Source organism: Taeniopygia guttata, chromosome 3, assembly GCF_048771995.1.
Source record: "Taeniopygia guttata chromosome 3, bTaeGut7.mat, whole genome shotgun sequence".
NCBI classification, from domain to species: domain Eukaryota; kingdom Metazoa; phylum Chordata; class Aves; order Passeriformes; family Estrildidae; genus Taeniopygia; species Taeniopygia guttata.
In genome coordinates, this window is record NC_133027.1 from 7,421,301 (window position 1) to 7,443,001 (window position 21,701).

The 21,701-nt window shown below is 42.4% G+C and overlaps 1 protein-coding gene and 1 long non-coding RNA gene across 14 annotated transcripts in view; one reads left to right on the plus strand and one right to left on the minus strand.

Annotated features, from left to right (window-relative positions):
• ITSN2 (intersectin 2) overlaps positions 1 to 21,429 on the plus strand; it is an 80,006-nt gene extending 58,577 nt beyond the window's left edge. For 10 of the 13 annotated variants that reach the window (XM_041714992.2, XM_032747728.3, XM_032747735.3 and 7 more), the window contains 11 exons: positions 12,655 to 12,776; positions 13,637 to 13,743; positions 14,370 to 14,553; positions 15,128 to 15,226; positions 15,377 to 15,544; positions 16,386 to 16,598; positions 17,324 to 17,445; positions 18,096 to 18,178; positions 18,322 to 18,405; positions 18,690 to 18,863; positions 19,963 to 21,429. In XM_041714992.2, the coding sequence (XP_041570926.2) occupies positions 12,655 to 12,776; positions 13,637 to 13,743; positions 14,370 to 14,553; positions 15,128 to 15,226; positions 15,377 to 15,544; positions 16,386 to 16,598; positions 17,324 to 17,445; positions 18,096 to 18,178; positions 18,322 to 18,405; positions 18,690 to 18,863; positions 19,963 to 20,120 (1,514 nt within the window). In that variant the 3' untranslated portion in view covers positions 20,121 to 21,429. Of the gene's footprint in view, positions 1 to 4,727; positions 8,360 to 12,654; positions 12,777 to 13,636; positions 13,744 to 14,369; positions 14,554 to 15,127; positions 15,227 to 15,376; positions 15,545 to 16,385; positions 16,599 to 17,323; positions 17,446 to 18,095; positions 18,179 to 18,321; positions 18,406 to 18,689; positions 18,864 to 19,962 lie in introns of those variants that run through there. The other 3 variants (XM_072926313.1, XM_072926314.1, XM_041714994.2) reach the window with 1 other exon arrangement.
• Positions 23 to 14,376, minus strand: LOC140683620 (uncharacterized). Its single transcript, XR_012054804.1, has 2 exons — positions 13,756 to 14,376; positions 23 to 2,504 (listed from the first exon to the last, which is right to left on the minus strand). It is a non-coding gene; the product is annotated as an uncharacterized lncRNA (long non-coding RNA).
• Positions 21,430 to 21,701: the final 272 nt, after the last annotated feature.

Sequence of the window (21,701 nt, forward strand, 5' to 3'; positions counted from 1 at the left end):
GAATCAATTAGTACTTCAAGTACTCTTTATTTAAATACTTTATTATAGTACAAGGTACTTTAAACCCTTTTCTAGTTAACCAGCAAACAACTAGTACATTATCAAACAGCCAGTGGAGGATAGCAAGAGTGCTGTAGGATGAGCTAAAAATACTGGATTAGGTAGGAGTTCTTCTTCCAACAAGATTCTGATAATTAACATGGACTGGGAAGCAGTGCAGGCACACTGCAATTACAGAACTCCCTCAAGTTTTGTAAAATAAGGAAAAGTGCTGTAGTAATTTTAACATGTGTCAGTTATGTAAAAATACCCATTAAAAGGATAGGAGAAAGATTGTGGCATTAGCACATGGTCTGTCCAGTTCTAAATATGCTTGTCCTGGCTCCCAGCATTCCAGCTGTCATCCAGTCCTGAGAAACAAGATATGTGTCAGGACATAGGTTGAGGTGAAAATTACCAGCAGCAGGCTGAGAATTGAATCCTAAACTGTACACCTGACAGTCAACATCTTCTGTGCCTTTTTAGCACATAAACACAGTAAAGGTTTCTGGTGTCCCCTACACACACTCTGTTTTTTGCCCCCTGTTCCCAGAGAAAATCCTCCTCCCAGAGAAATTTAGCACAATTTTTACTCTCAGCTTTTCATCTTGTGATTAAACCAACTTTTACATCAGCCACAAATGTGGGTTTGGGAACACACCATGATGCCAGAGTTGCTTCTTTGACATGAGAGGCCTTGTCCCTGCACTTGCTGTTTTCCTCTGGACAATGTTTGAAGTTCTCTTGGAATAAAAACACCCATCTGGGAATCTGGCTGAGCCTCACTCTTATTAGTCTATAGCTACTGCAGGATCAGTCTGCACTTCAGATTTGACCACATAGTCGTGTTCTTACAGAAAAATTCATAGACTCATAATGAAGGTACAGCTTGGGTTGGAAAGCTAAAATATTTTCCCTGGGTAACTTGTTATGGTTCCTGTGCAAAAGAGAATGTGCACCATTCTTGAGGTTTTCTTTTTAGCTAAATTACTTCTGAGCTCATATTTTTGGTAACACATTCTTCTGGCTTTTTTTTTAAATGCCTTTGACCAATGTGGTTGGGATGTCAAAGACTTCTGGATTTAGATTGAACTTAACATTCTTTGATTAGACATAGCTAAATTGTTAAAATGGTCCTTTGAAAGCTTTAATTTGTTTGCAAATCTCGCTTTGGAAGAAACAATATAGACTGTACCAGGTGGGCTATAAAATTAAGATTCTGGCTGAGTATTAAAACTTAGGAATTTTCAAAAATTATAGAGTAACAGCTTGTCACATCAGGTGTGTTATTTCAAGTTACATTGTTGAATGTGACAAATGCAAGGTCATCACATAAACCACTGATTTTCAGCAAAAGCCATGCTAAGACCACGCTGTAATTGGAAACTTTCTGGATAATGAATAAATTTTTCTCAGTGTTTGCTGGTACATCATTAAGTTTTCCCTCAGATTTCAGTGATGTGAAATAAGAGTATTTCCATCCACATCAAACTGGCTTTTGACAAACTATAATGGTGTGCAGATGTGCACCAGGTCTTCTGTACCTGGCCATTAAAGTTTTCTCTCATCACTACTCTGTGAAGTAGTTCTACAAAATCCACCTACTGCTGAACAAAGAGTATGTTGAGTTTATTCTCATTTTTTAAAATTCTCTCAGGATTTCAAGCTAAGCTAAGTTCCATACTGGTTTTGTGCTGGGATTTGCCACTCTGTTGTGATACAGGCATTTGGAAACTTAAGGAAAAATCCTGTCTCAAGCCCAGAGCCTGCACAAACCCAGCACAGCTCAGTAGCTCTGTTCAAATACCATTTCCCAGATTTCAGCTGGGCTGCTGCTGCTGGTCAGTTGTGTGAGCAGTAAGCCACTTCTCTGTACGTCTTCTGTAACCAGAGGAATGTTTAAATGTGTCCTGAATGAACTTCCAAACTTCCTTGGGTTTCCTTACAATATTTTTGGCTCCTGTTTAAACAGAATAGAAAAACTATCACAAGTATTCTTGTGAAATCACTCAGGAATTGCCCCATAGAAATGTTGATGTGGCCCTCTACAGAACAGCTTTGAGATATGAAAGAATATAATTTTAAAAATGCCTTATTGCATTTTAAAGAACTGCTGATCTGAGTATTATAATGCCTCTGTTGAATAATAACAGTTTTTCTCGCTGTTTTTTCTAGAACAAATATAACGGTATTGGAAAGGGAGGAGGCAAATTTGGTTTACTCAGATAGGTTTGTGGCTTAGGAAAATTCTGGTTTTCCCATGGATCTAAAGACCTTTGTATCTGGAGTCTTTTCTGGAGTTATTAGTTGTGGCTGTAATTGCAAACTTTCCTAGCAAAGAAGGAACTGGGGTCAGTGAGATGTCCCTTCTCTTAACCTGCTGACTTAGCTCTGTGAACAGAGCAAAACAGAACAAAACCAGAACTTTTCCTCTTGGTGTAGCTGCACATCCTGGCACAGGACCCCTGCAAGGAAAGAAAGAAAAACAAAATGACTTCAGGGCATTGTAGGTTTGAGTGTTTGTCTCTTAAACACGTGGTGATTGTAGAACACAGGACAGTTGAGTTCTGATTGTGGTGACTGTAGTGGTGGTTAGACTTGCTCCTGTTTTAATGACATTTTTAATAGCCTTTTTTCTAATGTTTGCACAAAAGCCATCATAAATAATAAAAATACTCAGCAGGTTTCAAAATAGATTTAAAATAAATCTTTGAGTGTTTGCATAACCATGCAGGGTGAGATCTTTTGTGTTGCCAGTACCTGTCTAGTGCCAGGTTCTCTTCCCATCCTTTCCAAAGTGTGTGTAAGGGAGGTAGGCATGGTGCTGCTCTTACCACTTCACAGTTCTTCCCAGTAGCCTGGTCTGGGGATAATTTTATTTTGGCCAGTCTTCATCTGCTTTGCACATGGAAACTTGTTCTCTTATTATTTGTTGGCTTTTCCAATGAGATAGCTTTTTAAGTTTGTCATCCGTGGAACCTTTTATTTTCTTTAGTTGAGATTTTCTCTCCTCAGGTAAATCTCAACCATTAAATCTCAAGGGTCAGGTCTTTCCTCTGTTACCAGGATCTCACAAGGACACATCTACCAGGTTCTCTTCCCATTCCTCTCAAGGGATGTTTAAGGTGGGGTTGGCAGGAGAGAAGTGTAAGGAGGGAAGACAGCTGCTCCAGCTGTGTCTGCATACTTGGTTGCTAAATGTCTTCTAGTGTTAGAGATCAGTTCATCCCTCAGAGATGTTCTTACTCAGGGCTGGACAGCTCAGCCAGATGGAGAGGGGCTTCTGGTTCATCCTGAGGTGTCTCATCCCATGAGACTCTCAGAGCTGAATGTTGTGCCAGTTCTTTCTGCTCTAATCCACATGTAGTGACTGTTTTCTGTTCACTCTTTCTGCTTTCCATAGCCCAACACTGCTGCAGTTCCTTACACATCAGAGTTACTCCTTCAGGTGCTCAGTCTGAGCTCCAGGTTGTTGTTTGTAGTAATATCTCTAGAGCTACCTCATTTTTGTCTTCCCCAAACCTTACTTGTAGATGTGACATGTTAGAGACATGAGGCAAATCCTGCAGCAAGGATCTGTATTTCCAGAAGTTGATTTCCATGCACAAAAGATCTTTAGTAATTCCTGTCCACACTATCAGGTGGATGAAGCTGACTCACTTCCAGGGGTCTTCATAGTGAAAAAACAACTTCTGAACTGACGTGCTTGTGGGCAGTGCATTTCTGTGTCTGTATGGACAACACATTTTGAAGTTCTCTATTTCTTGCCAAGTAACTTCTCTTTGTGGAGTAACAGTTCATGGTAGCAGTGGCTTTGAGGTGTTGCTTGTTGCAGTTCCATGTTGATATTTTAACACACGAGGATTAATGATTTATTCTAAGGTTTTACTCAACAGCTCCAGAATTTTACCTCTTTTACCAAAGATCAAATATGGAATCAATCCCTTAGTTCATAGTGACATAGTGACTTTGTATCTCTAAAATTATTTGGTGAATGTCAGTCAGGCTTGATAACACTTCCAGGTTGTAATCCTGGGGTCTGGAATAGTCTCTGGATTGCCCACAAGGTGTGTCCCTCTTCAGACCATGTAGCCCTTGAATTCTGAGGGATGTGGTACCTCCTGTTCTGTGGACACATAAGACTAGAGGCAAAGTTTTAATTTCTTTCAGGCTCAAACAGAATTTAACAGGTTAATTGTTATGTGCTGATATGAGTAAATTCCAATGAGATTCTTCTTTACAAGTTTAGTTTTATCTGATTTTCTGATGTCCCAGTAGAAGTTTCTCAAGAGAAATTTTGTTTTTGTAAATGTAAAGTTTAGAGAAATTTTTTTGACATCACAGGGAATTTTGCTATTGCTTTTAAAAAACCCTTAGGGCTTGACCTTGTATTGAATCTACATGACAGAAATTTTCCTTAGGAAGAAACTTTTTCTTCAAATGAATGAGCTGCAGGGGTTTTCAGAGTCAGCAATGGCTGGTCCCAAGTACTTAAATTTGTGTGTTTGTAAATGTGAAACTGCAAGGGTGGAAGCTTGTGATGTCCGTTTTCAGAAAGTTGAATGTTCATCATTCCTTTCTGACCTTTTTGGTGTTGTTCTGTCTTTTTCCATAGAAGTCATATGTTTCACTCTTCAAATTTATGTTCATTTTATCCTTCATTTTTTTGTTTGTTTTTTTTTTTTTAGGACCCAATGTTGTCTTCCAGTGTGAAAGCACCTCAGAGACCCACTATCCAAGTTTGACTAGCGTGGAGGCAGGGTGGCCAGCCCTGCTCACGTGTCTGACACAATCCTTTTGCTTCGTTTGAACGTTAGATCCAACCAAGAAATTAGGTTTTTGCGGGTTTTCTTCTAATCTACAGTTTCAGTGGATTTGTAAAAGCAGAAAGGATAGTGGGTCTTTGTGTGGCTTTCACTGCTGTTCATTCTTGTTTCCTTTAGTATTTCCTTTGGTATTGATAACTGTAGTCATTAGCATGCATATCAAGTATTGTTTGCATGGTGGGATTGCAGACACACAAAGACCCACTATTTGCACAGTTTATCTGAGCTGTTTGGAATGGGCACTTGTGTTCTTTTAATGTTGTAATGTACATATTTTGCAGAATTAAAATGGTCATTGATTATTGTTCTAATGAACTTGATTTAATATCTTACATAGTGAGCTTTTAAAACTGGGGGCCTTCATGGCTCATCCAGAAACAAACCCTACCTGTCTGCTACTGATAGTCACTGTGATTACAAACATGCTACAGGATCTAAGGGTTAGATCTGGTGCACTCCATCCAGCCTTTTCACACCCTTTTTAACAGGGGAAAGAACTACTAGGTGTAGAGTGGAGGATATTTTAATGTTTTTTCTTCCTTCACAGTAGTTCTACAGCAGGAATTCAGGTTTGTTTGGCTCAATACATTCTATCCTTAAACAGCCTCCTTCCTCTAAATTCTGATCATTCATATTTGCTTTCAGTTTTGGCAAATGTGCTTAGTTGCTGCAGTAAGTACTTGCACAGCCTCTGTGTGACCAGGCCCTTCCCCTGCCCCTTCTTTTCATTAAATAGTTCATGGTACTGAATTGTTTGTCTCTGGCTGTGGTCTGCAGTGACATTTAAAGTACTGTCTGAAAGCTGTTGCTCTTGCTCCTGGTAAAAAGTGCAGCAGCCTACTGCAGAGGTAACCCCAATGAAGAGGTGTTGCCAGGAAAGAGACCCTAAAGGAACCTGGAGTGAGGGCAGAGAATTTGTGTTTAGGATGGAACTGTGCTCCTCAGCACACAGTCCTGGCTTGTTGGAAATGCAGTGCAGTATGAGCTGCCCATGTTTTACTATAATGTTTGGAGGGAAGGAGGAACTTGGAACCTTGATTCCTCTTTAAATAAAAGGATTAATTTGATTCTAGACTACTTCTCTGATTAAATAGTTCTGTGCTCTTGTAACAAGAGAGATCTCTAGACACAGTATTTAATTTAGTTGGTTTCCTGAACTTGGTTATGAAACGGCAAAGGTCACTTATGCAATCAGAAATGTTTACAAAACAAACTGCTTGTTTACTATATAGACATATATATATATAGATGAATGTTGTGAAGGTACTATCAGGAAAAGGTTAATCCAATTGCAGAGATTTAAAAGCCTTTCTCCAAAATCCAATGTTATGTATTTATATCCTTGATCGAATAATGTATATGTGCCCTTTAGTTCAGAGATGTATGTTCTGTGCAATACAGATTACGCAATGTGCCTACAGAAAACTACAAATGGATTTTTATTCTGGATGTATTTTGTCTGAACCAGTATTTTGTTACAGAATGAAATCATGTTGTAGGCAAATAATATGCTAGGTAATCCTTTGAGTATTTCAGATTACTTGATTTCCTTCTGAAACCACATTTTAAGTGTTTCTACTAAAATACACTACTCACCCAGAATTGCCTTCTCTAAATTTCTGTCTTGGAAAGCCTGTTTAGTACAGGCTGAAATGTGTTGTGCTGCACCAGTGGCATCGAGCAGTCATGTACTGTAGTCTAAGAATTAGGTGATCTTCTAAATGATGTAATTTCTAAAAGGCAAAAAGGCACTGTTATCTGTGGGACTTGAGCCACACTGACAATCAGTGTTCAGTCAGTTTTCCTTGAATGCCAGAATACTACTAATTGTCTTTGAAAAATTAAAAACAACTTCCCATCCTCACTGAGGTATCTGAGGATATACATTTGTGACATTTTACAAAACCAACTGGCATTCTACTCTTTCTTTAATAATTTTTTTTTTACTGCTACATTTGGAGATTACAGTACTGTTGGCAAAGTTTTACACAGGTAGCCCTGTGTTGTTGCATAGGTATGAGCACTGATAATTACTGAAACCTCTGCCCTGAAGACTGAACTGAAGAGTATTGAAGTGAAGCATTTTGTGCTTTCACAGCTATCTTTTCATGTTTCAGTATTACCTGAGTACGCTTTAAATTCCTTTAAGTGTAATAATAATAATTATAATAAAACACACCTTTATAATGCTGATTGAGAGAGATATAGTCCCTGCCTTCAGTATTCACCTGTACTGCAAAAGTCTGCCTAGCACAGCTCCAGCACACTTGCCTGAGAGCTCTGCTCTCCTGCGCAGTGGTGCAGAAATAGTTGGATACACACATCAGATCAACCAAAGGAGAGACTATGCCAAGGATGTGTTTACAGCAAGACTATTAAAAAAATTCTGTATCAGTGAAGCAGTGTGGCTATTGGAAGTTGCATTTAAATCAGACTTTTACTTTTAAAAATTATACCTTGTCTCTGGTTGTGTGCAATCCACCCCTTTGTTGGTAAAAGACCTTAGATTTGAGTCCAGCTGGTTATCCCAGCCAGTCAAGTAAAATCACCCTTATTTGGGTGAAAGAGGTTGGCTGTGGAACTAAGGAAAACTAAGGTGGAAAACAAAGTCCCTTGCTGAACTCATGCTTCCCAGGCAAGAGCTGAGAGTCTAAATGTTGCTGAGAGCCAGACAAGGTTAAAAAGTAAAACTGAAGCCAACATGGAAAGCAAAATACGCTGTTTGCTGTTGCCTGCAGTGTGGTACTTGCTAAATGTTGTGTCCTGTGGGCCAGCAGAGAATAGGGGCCCTGGTGTCACTGGGGGTGAGAACCAAACAGTGCTGTAAATGCACAAGAACGGGTACCAAAATGCTATTTCTGTAACTCTCTGGTGTGCATCATGGACTAACAAACTCCAGAAGCCCGGTTTGACACAAGCTTAGTTCCTGATCCAGGGCTGGATCCACGCAGGAAGGTTCTGTGCCACCGCTGGGACCAGAGGCAGGACTGGGTGTGTGAGGAGCCTGTGGTGGTGAGGGCTGGGAGCAAAGCACAGTCTACACGTGGTTAATGGTGCAGTCAGGAGCAGAAGGCACAAAGCGCCATCAGAGAGTTACACACTAATAACTGAAACCTCTCCCTCTGGTCACTGAACATTTCTGCCATCTCAGAGCTTTGTCAGATTGTATTCCTGTGAGATTCTCGTGGGCAGGGATGGAAACACCTGTAAATAAGTCTGCTGGTAGGCATGCCCACACTCCTTGGCCTGCAGCGAGAGCTGCTGCAGGGTCGTGCTGCTTCAGTGTAATGAACCCATAAAACTGCTGTGTTCTGGTGTGTGCTGCCTTAAAGCCCCTCCTTGTCCTTCCCAAGCCGAGTGTCACGTGTGGGATGGTTGTTGAGACATGCGAATGCAGTCTGTGCTTAGCATGAGGCAATTGTTCACCTTCGGATCTGAACAAAGTTGTAAAATAACTATGCAAACGTATTTTATTAAAGGGACACATAAAAGGATCTAGTCTGTGTGTTGTGGTTTTCTGTCCATCTGGGGGGGATTATTTTCATAGCTGAATAGCTTGGAATGAGCATTGTGTCACCTGTGATGGAGTGACTTGATTTTGCTTTACCTCTTGAAAATTGATGAATAAATTTCCTCTGTTGTAGCACAGTATCCTGTGTTTACTGATTAGGGGAGATTGGATAAAAGTTTTTATTATTTTTCCCAGGGCCTGATGGAAACTGCCATTTTCACAGTAGCAAATTTCTTGTATTAATTCCTTTTGTGGGTTTCAGAGGCTGCTGGTGGCTCCAGGAGTGACAGGAGTGTGTTGGCCTTGTGTGTGGCTGCAGAGCTTGCACCTGGCTGTGGTGGTGTCCCCTGATGCCATCAGCTGCTCTGGCTGTACTGAAGGGACTGTGCTCGTGCCAGCCCATGCTCCTTAAGGGGACTTGTGGCCTTCCTATGGCAAGCTGGGAAAATGGAGACAGGAAAAAGACCCCCAACCTTTACCTGTTTTTCCCAGCCATATCAGCTGGCTTCAGAGTCAAACAAACAATCAGAACAAATAAACAACCCCTTCCAAGAAAACCCTAACCCTAAACAAACCTAGGTTGGAAAAGATCTTTAAGACCATCAGGTCCAATCATTAATGCATCACAAATAAACTAAATCCTGAAGTGCCATATCAATGTTTTTTAGTACTTCCAGGGACGGTGGCTCCACCACTTCCCTTGGCAACAAGCTTTACAACCCTTTCCATGAAGAAAGTTTTCTTAATATCAAATCTAAACCTCTTCTCTATCCCTAAATAGTCTTCATTGGTCACTCAAAGCAGTTCATGCCTCTGGTGTTGCTACATCCTTCCAGAGGAGTGCCTAAGCTCCTGTTGGAGGGGTGAGATGTCTTTTCAGAGCTGTCATTTTTAATGGCTTTTTTCCCCCTGCTCATTGAGTGGGTAAGTCTGTTGGGAAAATAGTGATATATGTTATTCATCTGTCTTTCATGGGAAGATTTCTTCAGAAACTGTCCCTCTTCCCTTGAATGGGCTCATACCCAAAAAGCCAGTAATTGGTAAGGTTTTCTCCTCCAGCCCTCCATGTTTTTCAGGGCTTTGAATCTCCTGCAGAAGAGAGCATCTTTGCACTGTGAAGCGCAGTAGTTTTTCATGCAGGGGTAGTTATATTAGCAGGAAAAAGTTCTCCTTGTTCAGGTATATTTGGAAAGTATAATTTTAAATACAACTCCAGAGACTGGGATTTCCTGTTTATAAATGCTCCAGGTTGTTTTGCCCTGGCAGCTGCTTCCTTAGCTCAGAGAGCAAGATTTAGCCCAGAGGATACCACAGTCAGTGTAGGCACCTCTCTGTTGCTGTGCCCTGAGTGTCCGAGGTTCCAGACACCCCCTGCTTGCTCTGGTGAATGTTCTGGAGAGGGAGCTGGGCAGGCTGTGCCCCAGGCTGGCTGAAAGCCTGGCACTGCCTGCTCTTGGTGGGAGAGACAGGCTGGTTTCCCCTCTAGGGAGCAGGTATCCCTCTTGGTCAGCAGAGCAAGCAAGAGGCTGCAATTATCCTTGCTGCAGACACTCCCAGAAATCCCACTGCTCTTCCTGAGCTGCCTGAGGGGTTTGGGATGAAGCTTCACTAGAGGGAAGCCAAGCCAAGAGCTTTCTGCTGCCAAACAAGGCAGTTTTACTGCTTCCATACACATTCCTGGCTGTTAAACCAGCAGAAAACTGCTGTTTTCTTTCCCCCCCCTTGGGATTTGTTTGCTGCCAGCATGTGAGCAGCGAGTCAGATAAGTGTCAGAATTGATGCAAGGAAAGGAGGGAACAGCAATGTGGGAGGAGAAGGGGTGGGAGATGTAGCTCCACCCTTTCAGCATCAATGAGCCCATGGGTTGCTGTGGCCACTTAGGGAAAACATTGGCAAATGCACTTACTAGGCTGGTTCATTCTCCTTTTATTTTTTGTTTTTCCCTTCAGACTCAAATGCCTGAATTCACCCTCTAAAATCAAATGTGGGGATTGCATAATATGTTTTTATGCCAGTATCATCAGACCTATCAAAATTGGGACAGTTTTCACTAGTAAATACTAAAGTTTAAACAAAATTATATAAAATATAAATACAAAGTAGCATTTGTCCCTTCATCCCAGAAGTTGACAGTCCAGACACAAGGTTAGTACAGGAACCAGTTAATGTAACTCAATTTTTTGCACCTGATAATGAATTTATAAACCATATCCATTTTAATGCATAAAAAGGACCCATTTCTCTCCCAGGCTTGTCCCCAGCTTTCAGTGGTCAGTGTGATACAGACCCAAATCCCAGCATTTGGGTTGTTCCAGCAGCTGGGACAAGCCAACAGGCGCTTCAGTCCATCCCTGCTTCTGTTAAAGGAGTGCACCTTGCAGCAGGAAAGGGAGCCACTGGCCAAAGCTGAGACTTCCAAATCTGGGCAATTAATGCCTGGTTACTGTGCAAGCCCTTGGATTGTCCTGGAATTTCATGTCTTAGTAACCAGGTGGGCTTAAACTCAGTCCTGTACAGACTAAAGAGTTACACAAGAATCCAGAAGTAGCACATTTGCCACAGACTGTCTCAATGGACTAAGACATCAAACTTTGCAGGAATCACTTTTATTTGTAACTTCACTCGTTTTTCTCATCTAATTTCAGCCTGGTTGTAACTTTGGGGATAACTAAGGCCAGGAGTATTCTGTGTGATCAAAAGAGCTGCAATCTCTCATCTCTTCTTAAAAAGTGGGGTTTTTTTCATACCTGTCAGAAAGCTCAAGATCTGTGATCCTCCTTAGGGTGTAAAACAGATCTGAAAGGACCTGATTTTCAATGTAGCTGTTGTCTTTGCTGCTGTTTTACTTCTTTGTGTTGTTCAAACGGTTTCCTTGTTATGCTGTCCTAAAATTTCACTTGGCAAGAGTTTCTCTTCTGCTGACAGTTGCTCTTTCAGAGCACCTTGATGCTGGTGTAGTTGGAAGCTCAGGAGCCTGTGAGGTTTCCATTAGGCCACTGTCACATCAAGTTCAGCCTAATGTTTAGTGTTTCTTGTTTTTAGTCCCTCAAATTTATTACTAACCTTCCCATGAGCAGATCTATACCTTGGCAGTGAATAGTCACATCCTTGTGTGCCAGGAGTATCAGGGTGACAAGGGAGACACAGCCCCTCCTGCTGTAGGTCGTTCTGCCTTTCACAACTCCTGTGAACCTTCAGGAAGTATTGTTCCTCTAGAACTGCTGGATCAAAGTGAGTCCCTGTGATGTCCTTTCTGCTGTCCTGCAAAACCCACAGTTCACCTGGTATTGCAGTCTGATGCCATCACATGCAGCAATAGATGGATGTTCTCAAATGCTCTGTAATTGTTCCTTCTTTTTTCCTTTTCCCCCACCCTGCTGCTTTGCAATATTCTGCTGTGATGGCTGACAAGAGGGATCAGATTGACTTTCTGTGCTCTCCTTTACCCAGCTAAGCACATTCACCACTCTGGTTTTACCAGTTTTTGGTTTGGTTACTAAAGTTTGAACACTGTTGTCTTGTTTACTAACATCCAGTAGAGATAGAGTCGTGTGAAGCTGCAGGATTTGCATGTTCTGAGAGTAACTGAGTTTGTGTTATTGACTGTCAGTGTGTTCCTGTGCATGATTTTGATTCTTCATCCTTGATGCATGAAAATAATTAAATGTATTTCCAGCTCATTTTGAGAAAAATAAAAGTTGTGCAGCTGTGAATTACACAACTACAATGTTGTGTTACAGCTTTGCAAATTTGTAGTGGTGGTCTGTATCATAAATTAATAACTTAGTCAGAGAACTTCAGAAATGGGGTGGGGATTAAAGGTACAATGTCCTAAGTCAGGACCAGCCACATTTTCTATGACTTCATCTCACAAAAAACAACATAGAATCATTAAGGTTGGAAAAGATCTTTAAGATCATCAAGTTCAAAAAGACATTGCTCAAGGTAAGAGAAAATCACAGTTTCAAATCAGTGTGGCAGAAGAGATGAGAAAAGTCATGAGACAAATGGAGAGGCAAGAAGTTAAGAACTCTTATTCTGCATCACAGTACAAGGGGTGTTCAAAGAAATAAAAAGGTGATAGACTGAAAAGTGACACAAAGAAGGGAGGGGGTCAATTGCTACATCACTTGATTTTGAAACCCACTGCTGCTGCAGAGAGGGTTTATCAGTGCCTGTATAGTCTGAGCCATAAACTGCTGAATGCTGATGCAATTTTGTAATTTATCAGATTTAATGCCTTGAGTGGGATCTGAATTCCTGACTTCCTTCCTGCAGGGTGTGCTGATCTCCAGAGCCTTGACACCATGCAGCCCATGGAAAGGAAAAGGCAGGGCTACATCCACGAGCTCATTCAGACGGAAGAAAGGTACATGGACGATCTGCAGCTCGTCGTAGAGGTGAGATGTCTTGGATGTGAAAGTGCATTTGGGAAAAGAACACCTCTATACTGAGTAATAATAATGAAGGGATTCTTATGAGTTGTGAGATGATGGAGGAAGAAAGGTGTGTGGGCACCTCCCTTTCCAGTGAATGATATGTGATTGCTTACCAGGCAAAAGCACTACTTTGTGAAACCCATCAGCTTACAAAGACCTTTCTGTTTTCCAAATCTTATTATTAGGTGTTCGGGTTTAGTAAAAAGATGGTGGGCTGGGGCCAGGTGTCAAGCAGAGCTGCACAGAGCTGTAGAAGCACCATATAAGCTTTTCATGTGCCTTCTCCCCAGTCTTACTTCTGGAAGCAAGACCACTTCCCTCAGCAGGGCAGGGACAGGCCAGCATTAAGTGCTCCTGGACATCCAACTTGACCTCTCTGTATAGAACAATGGTGTGCTGAAGTGTGGCAGATGTTAAATAGTCAAGTCACAGGGGTGCTCTGCTCCCCAGAGATGAGGTGCTGAGGGCCCCTGAGAGCAGCTGTGGTTCTGCACACAGGGTGACCCTGAGTGCTCTGGGTCAGGGGAGAGGAGCAATGCCCGAGTTTAATTTGTGCAGTGATTGACCCTGAAATCAAAGGAATGCTTCTGCTGAGCTGTCAGCCTGCAGGTCCCAGTGCTTGTCCTCATTTTGCAAGGGCTGATGCTGGTGTCAGATAGGGTCACACGCTCAGGGGAAACAGCTGTCACAAGTGCTAGTAAGAAATTGCTTTTAACTGCTGAGAAATTACACATTGAGCATTCAAAAAAAGCCACTGCTGGGCTAACAAAGAGTCTGAGCTGTTTTTGTTCTCTGAAGAATTGCTCATTTTTTGGCTGCAGGTTTTCCAAAAACCAATGGCTGATTCAAGCTGTCTCACAGAAGGAGAAATGGGGCTGATCTTTGTTAACTGGAAGGAACTCATCATGTCAAATACAAAGTTACTGAAGTGAGTACTTACCTGCAGTCTTATGTTTTCCTTTTCATTATTCTGTCATTCTTTCCCCAGGAAGTTTGCTGGGTTTACACTCAATATTCTGTCCTTGCTGATTATTTCCTGTGGATGCTTGCATTCAGAACAGCTAAATGCAGTCAGACTGCTTCCAAAGGAGCTATAATAAGAGAGAGGGAAAAATAAACAAGAACAGACGTACATTTGTTGTAATATCTTCGAAACAGACCCTATACAAAAGTAGGGAGCTTTTCTTCCCATTTTTCTGCAAAGCAATCTTTTATTCTCTAAAAATAATCTTTAGAAAGATACAGTAGCTAGTAATTCACTGAATGGAATGCTAGTTGAATGTAGAAATTGATGCTGATTATCCCAGAAACCTCAAAGGAGAGTCCCAGTCCCCCAGACCCCATCAGGAAGATTGTTCACCTCAGGGTGTTGTGTCAGGGTGACTCCCTGGGGTTTCAGGCAGGACCCTGGCACCTCCTGGAATTGCCTGTGCTGTGTAAGGAAATTCACCTGCCAGGTTTGTGTCCTTTCAGAGGTGGGTCTGTAAGGGTTGTGATTTAGGCCTTGCAGACTTGGCAGCAAAGTTGGACGTGGATCTCTTTCCTCGTCCGCAGAGCCTTGCGGGTGCGTAAGAAAACCGGAGGCGAGAAGATGCCGGTGCAGATGATCGGGGACATTCTGGCAGCAGAGCTGTCCCACATGCAGGCCTACATTCGGTTCTGCAGCTGCCAGCTCAACGGGGCGTCCCTGCTGCAGCAGAAAACTGACGAAGATGCTGATTTCAAAGACTACTTAAAGGTATCTTATTCAGTGGCTTTTGTGCCCTCTCCTTTCCTCAATGACAGGAGCCCATCTAACCAGCATCAACCACATCAGAATAACCCAGAAGAGTAAAATCCTGCAAGAATAGCTAAGAAGCTTCCAAGGTGTATTTACATGGTGACCATGTAAATAATGCCGTGTGTGCTCTTTATTTATAAAATAACGTCTTTCTCTCTAGCTAATTTACTTAGGCCATAAAAGGAAAATTGCCAAACAGTTGACATCAGGCATTTGTTTTGTTCATTGCTTTCTTCAACTGAGTGGAGCCTGTGGAGTCAAAATAAAAGCTGGGACAGTTTTGAATGTAAGGATTCTGCATGAACAATGACCCTGTGATTTATGCTGGCAAAGCATCTGGGTGCAATGACACTGCCAGCTTTCTTGTTTGTTCTAGATACAAGTAGTGTTTGCATACTGAAAAAATCCAAGATCTTTTGGAATGCCTGGAAAAATGAATCTGATCAAAGAATTTTCATTATTCATTGCCAGTGATGCAACTGTTTTCTGATGACTAATGCAATGTCTGCTAAATCTCTGGGTTGCACTACAGAAACTTGCCCTGGACCCTCGCTGCAAAGGAATGCCCCTCTCCAGCTTCCTCCTGAAACCCATGCAGAGGATAACGCGCTACCCCCTGCTCATAAAGAGTGTGAGTACCCCAAGTGAGGATTTGTAGGTGAAGACTTTGAGTTTGATCTCCATAGCAAAAGCCAAGATAAAGGCTTGTCCCTTCATGGGGATTTCTTACAGGCTTACCTCTGTTTTTATCTTGCTTTCTCCCCTCTCTGATCCACATCAGATTCTAGAGAACACTCCAGAGAACCACCCAGATCACAGTAACCTCCGGCTCGCCCTGGAGCGTGCGGAGGAGTTGTGCTCCCAGGTGAACGAGGGCGTGCGTGAGAAGGAGAACTCGGACAGGCTGGAATGGATCCAGGCCCACGTCCAGTGTGAAGGCCTTGCTGAGGTATCTGCACTGATGCTCTGCAGGGCTGGGGCTTTTCAGAGTCATTTCAGGAAGACTGGGGAGGGAATGTGAGTCCTTGCTGACATCCCTTATCGGAACATGATCCACTGCTGAGCTCTAGGCAGGGAAGCTTTTATTGAATTTTACTCACAGCCATAATGTGATGAGTTTTTGCATATTTTTCCATGACTGTAGTGCAGAGAAATTTTGATTTATCAGCTTAAAAACCATTTAGACCACTAAACAGACAGAAATAAATCTCTCTGAACTCCTGATCATGCTGCCACTGGGCTAAGTCAGGTGTTACTATGGAGGATTTCACTTAGTGTGTGTTTCCCAGGGTTTTCCTTCAAGCAGGAAGGGAACAGCAGCCCTCAGTGCCAGATCCTCAAGGATATGTGGTGTTCAGGTTCCTGTACCTTTCAGGACAGCCTTCAAACTGAGGTGTGTGTACAGTTCTCCACTGCATAAAGAACCAGAACTTGACAGATCCAGAAGGTCTGTCCTGGGAATCACCTGTAAGAGGTGACCTGACTGCAGCCTATGCAGCCTCTTCTTAAACACAGGTTCTGGACAACACAGGAATGGCAATGCAGTAAATTCCTCCATCTGGTCATCCCTCTGTGTGTTTTTGGTAAAGCTTAAATCTCCTCTGAGGTGGGAGTTGTGCTTGTGGCCATGGCTGATCATAGAACAGTTCCCTTATCTTAATTTAGAATGGAATTCATTAAACAGAAGAGAAGAGCATTTTCAGCAGCTTGGTCAATCTCCACAGTGAAGAGGAGCAGGAGCTGATGTCTGCAAAGACCTGCTGCTGCTAATGGGTTTTGTCTCTTCCCAGCAACCCGTGTTCAACTCCCTCACAAACTGCTTGGGACCACGGAAGCTCCTGCACAGTGGGAAGCTGTACAAGGCCAAAAGCAGTAAGGAGCTGTATGGATTCCTTTTCAATGACTTCCTGCTGCTCACCTACATGGTTAAACAGTTTGTGTCTTCCGGATCTGATAAACTGTTCAGCCCTAAATCCAACTCCCAATTCAAAATGTACAAAATGGTGAGTGAGTCAAGGTGTTCCAAGTGTTGGTACAGTGGGTCCTGGCTTCTGATGAGGAATGCTGCTCTCCCACTGGGATTAGCAGTGTGGCCCCTTTTGCTGTCACATGGGCACGTTCTGGCAAACAACTTGCACAAATGACATTGGCTTAGTACCCAGAAAAGGACAGACTTCTGCATCTTGGTTCAACTAACACTTCCATCCACTTTGCACAGAAGGGGCAGAAGTAGCATCATGCCTGAACAGCTGAGTGGGATGTTCAGAAGCAGGAGCCTTGACTTCAGTTTGCACAGGTTCCTGCATCCACAAGAAAATTCCTGTCCTTCAGAAAACAGTAGAAGCTGCAAAATTTTAGTCTCTGTGCCCACACAGTGTGTGTTCTCAAGATTCTGAAACTGGAGACATGAGCTTAAGTATCAGGGCTGCTTTCCCACAGAGAACCTGAGAGATTCCTGGATTTCTGAGCTCCACGCTGCAGCTCTGCTTGCACACTCCTTCCCCTTTCACAAAGCCCTTTGCCTAGGAAAGCAAAATGGGATGAATTGCCAGAGAAGTTTTTCTCTCAGCCCTTTCTTGCATCCTTTACATGTTGATCTCATTGTTTGTCCTGTGTCTTATGACTTTCATTTTCCCTACAGCAAAACAGTGTATTTAAACATGCATATAAAGTTTCTGCCCGTTGTCACAGGGTGATGCTGCCATAGTGACATTTGCTTTTCTTTCAGCCGGTTTTCCTTAATGAAGTCCTTGTGAAGCTGCCCACAGACCCTTCAAGTGATGAGCCAGTTTTTCACATATCACACATTGACAGAGTTTACACACTTAAAACTGACAACATTAACGAGCGGTGAGTAGTGAAAATTCAAATCTGAGCTTAAACTTGTTCATTGATTTAACTAACACTTCCATCCACTTTGTGTGGAAGGGGCAGAAGCAGCATCATGCCTGATGCTGAGTGGGATGTTCAGGAGCAGGAGCTTCTGATGCTGCAGGCTGTGTTCCCAGTGAGCAGACACAGGGACTCTGAGCTCGGGAACAGAGCTGTCTCTTGGTCAGGAAATAAACTCACTTGACTCTCATTTGAGAGAGAAGTTTCATTTGAATGAGAAGTTTTCTCTGATTTTGTTCTGCTTCTGCAGGAGCTCTTGCAGTGGCATCCAGCCACATCTGCTCCTTGATGTTTCAGTTGTATTGGAGAAAAGTTTAGGGCTGCAAAATCCAGCATGCCATAGGACTCCTCCCTGGTCCTGAGCAGTCTTTAATATGCCCCAGCAGTCTTTAATAAAACAGCAGCTCCACATCTAGTTAATTGAGGCTGATTTGGAATGTGGCAGAAGATTAAGTCAAAAAACTCTATCACCTTAGTCCACAAACTGACTTGATTTGTGATGCCTCTAAGATTTAGGGAGGAGAGAACTGAGAAAGGAAGGGGGGCAGAGTCACTGAAGATTTTGCTGTCTGTGAGATGACCCTGACTGTAGGGATTGCTCTCTGCAGGACTGCCTGGGTCCAGAAAATCAAAGCAGCGTCAGAACAATACATTGAAACGGAGAAGCGGAAACGTGAAAAGGCTTATCAAGGTACCCACCGAGTGCTGTATTTCCCTCTATCCTCCTGGATACTGGGGCAGAGCATTTCCTGGAAAATGCCAGGGTATTCTTCAGATCTATTGTCAGTTCTTACAGTTCCAACCAATCTGTTTATTTCTGACCTCTGTTCCCAGCCCGTTCACAGAAAACCTCAGGAATAGGACGCTTGATGGTGCACGTGATTGAAGCAACGGAACTGAAGGCCTGTAAGCCCAATGGTAAGCGAGGGAAGCAGTCTCAGAGCAGTTTTATTCCTGTAACATTTGGAAAAGCTTGCTGAAAGGAGTTGGTCATTTGGGAACCACTGTGGCACAGTTTCTATATGAAATAGTCATTCTTTAGTTTCAGAGGACCAAGTGAAGAACCAGCTCTGTGCTGCTCTGGGATATAGGATTGCTGATCCAATTCATCTGCAGCAGCATTGATGTGTGTCCAGGCAGGCTGCAGATGGAGGGGGAGGTTCTGCACTGCAGAGGGGTTTCACTCTGTGTTTTGTGTTTAGGGAAGAGCAACCCATACTGTGAGATCAGCATGGGCTCACAGAGCTACACTACCAGGACCCTGCAGGACACCCTGAACCCCAAGTGGAACTTCAACTGCCAGTTCTTCATCAAGGATCTCTATCAGGATGTCCTGTGTATCACCATGTTTGACAGGGATCAGTTCTCACCTGATGGTAAGTCTGAATATTTAGGCAAAGAATGCTTTTTTTTAAGCTGAGGTACCCAGTTCCTCAACAGCACTTTCAAGAGCCTGTAGGTCTGACTGCTGCCTGAGAAATGTTGGGTAAAAACAATGCCTCAATACTCAGGAGGTTCAACAGCCTTCCAGAGCCAGTAACTCCAGGCAGTGAGATTTGATCCCAGTCTGGCTTCTGTATCAGATGCAGAATTATTTTCTTGTCAGACTGAGGAGACAGTCAAGTTGAAAGCAGAAGTTCTACTCATGATGGGTGCTCAAAAATAAGGTCTTGGGTGATATTTTCACAGCAACAGCTTGATCGGCTTTCTTGTTGCTTGGAAACTGAGCACGTTTTTGGCAGTCAGTTGCTTCTCATATTTTCTGAAATGTTAAGTGCTTTTTCAGGGTTCTGACACACAGTCAGTTATTGCAAATTTGCAGGGAACTCCCTTGACCTGAGATGCCTTGTGTGTAACCATAGCTCAGTCTTTTCTCCTGTGAGTTAATGTGAGTTTGGCTGGCTGCTTCTCCCAGCTGAACAGCTGAGTCTTGGTTTTAAGTCCCTGGTGAACCTTTTAATGCATACACACACAAAGATGTCATGTAAGAAATAGCGACACAGGACTGTAAACCTACTAGTAGCAGTAATTGTTGAAGGTTGTTCTATAGTGAAAAGCATGATACATAGGCATAATTAAAAGTTGGCTGAGCCAAAATAGTTGTTTTTTTTACTGTTTTTGAGCACCTCAGCTCATTTTTAAACAAGTTCCATCACCTAACTCTGACTGGCCAGCTCTGAAACTGAAGAACAGTTGAAACTGTGTTTCTGAAAGGGTATTTTCTAAGAATACTTTTAAGGCCCTTAGCTCAAACTGTGACATCCTAATTTCATAGCATTGCTCTCTTCTAAAAAGGCCCCTTTTTGTCACTGCTGGCTGGTTTACACAGGGCTGGGGTCCAGTCCAACTGGAAGCCTGGGAGCAGTGCTCTGGAAATGAGCGTGTACCCCACAGCATTGCATTAACCTGCCTCACTCAGATTTTCTATGGTCAATATCTTTGGCTAATGAAATTTCTTATTCATTTCCCCTACAGATTTTTTGGGTCGCACTGAAGTTCCAGTAGCAAAAATCAGAACAGAACAAGAAAGCAAAGGCCCCACAACTAAACACTTACTGCTGCATGAAGTTCCAACAGGAGAAGTGTGGGTGCGCTTTGACCTGCAGCTCTTTGATCAGAAAACACTCCACTAAGAACGCTTTTTTTTAATTTATGAAGGACAACTGAAGCTAACAGCCTGAATATCTTTTGGTAAAAGATTCCTTGTCCCGTGCTGGTTATTAAGCAAGAATTCCTGCTGCTCCTGTATTTCCTCTAAGTTCCCGGTTGCGCTTAGTTCCTTGCAATGTTCCGAGTTGTTGTTGATCTATGCAAACACAAATGTTACTGTAAATACAGTACTATAGCTCAGTGCCTTTTTATTATGTTGGAATATCTTGGGTTTGGATGCCAATGTTTCCATTTTCAGGGCCATAAAAAGTGTTATTTAGAAATGTGGCACCAAGCTGTTTGTATATTTTACCACTTAGTCTGACAGACAGACTGAGGAATGGTTTAAGCTCAGCACTAGAATCATTCCATTTGAAATCTTACAAGTGATATCCACTGGAATTTTCCCATCTCAGGATGATTGTTTTAATGGTTAAATGCTGAAGAAGCCTTAGCACTGGAGAAGACTCCAATATATTGTACATTCTTTTAGGAATCAAGTGTAGTGCTTTACTTGACTTTAGTTCTGCACTGGAATCAGTAACTGCTACTTGATTTTTCTTTCTGCTTCAGTTTGATTTATCGTTCTCTGCTGAGACAATGTGGTTGTGAAGAATAAATAGAAAAAAATATTTTAAATACTGTGACCCACAACAATGTGGCAAAATACTCTTCAGCTCTTTGGGTTTTTTCCTAAGTATAAGTTATTTGTGTACATTTCCTTGGTCTTGCAGACCTCCATGTGAATCTTGAAGCTTTGACATTGCCAACATGTACATAGAGAGTAAAATATAAGTTTATTAATTTGTCTACAGATGTTTATTGATGCATAGGGATTTTAAAGAAGTATATTTTATTGTATAGGAGAATGTGAAAAATGAGAAAAACTTATAGGATTTGTTCAAGGAAAGTTTATCACAAGTTTAAAAGGTTTGCTCTGGGAAACTGTCACCCCAGTATAAACTGTAAAATGAACTGGTTGAAATGAAAGCAAAAACTTTCTCTTGGCACCAAATCAGGGATGGTTTTAAAAAAAAGAAAGTTTGTTTATAAATATTTGTTACATTGTAACCATTGTATTTCCTCCTTTAAACTGCTTTGTTGCAGAAGCACAGCATGCAGTTCCCAGCAGCCCTTGTTTTCCACGGGTGCAGAAATTCCTCCTGAAGTCTGGCAGTTTCCCCCCCAGTCACCCTCTGTGCACCCTCATATTACTGAGTCAACCTCTGTTACATTTAACAGTTTTCTGTGGTTCAGTATTTCTAATCCTGAATAAAACTCAACTCTTGGCAACTCTTGAGAGATCGTGTCTGTACAACAGGAGTTTGGAGGACAGAGAAAATTCTGTTTCCAGGCTTTGAGCCCAGAGCTGCTGAGCAGCAAGGAGATGGACTGCACTGGCACAGGAGAGGGACGGGTTTGAGGGCACTGGCAGCAGCTGCTGCTCAGCACTAACTCTCCAGAAAGCACCAGATGTTTTGTACACCACTTCTCACCTCTTCTCCCCTACTTCTCTCCTCTGCCTTCTCAAAACACCTATGATGTATGTTAAAAGTTTGATTTAC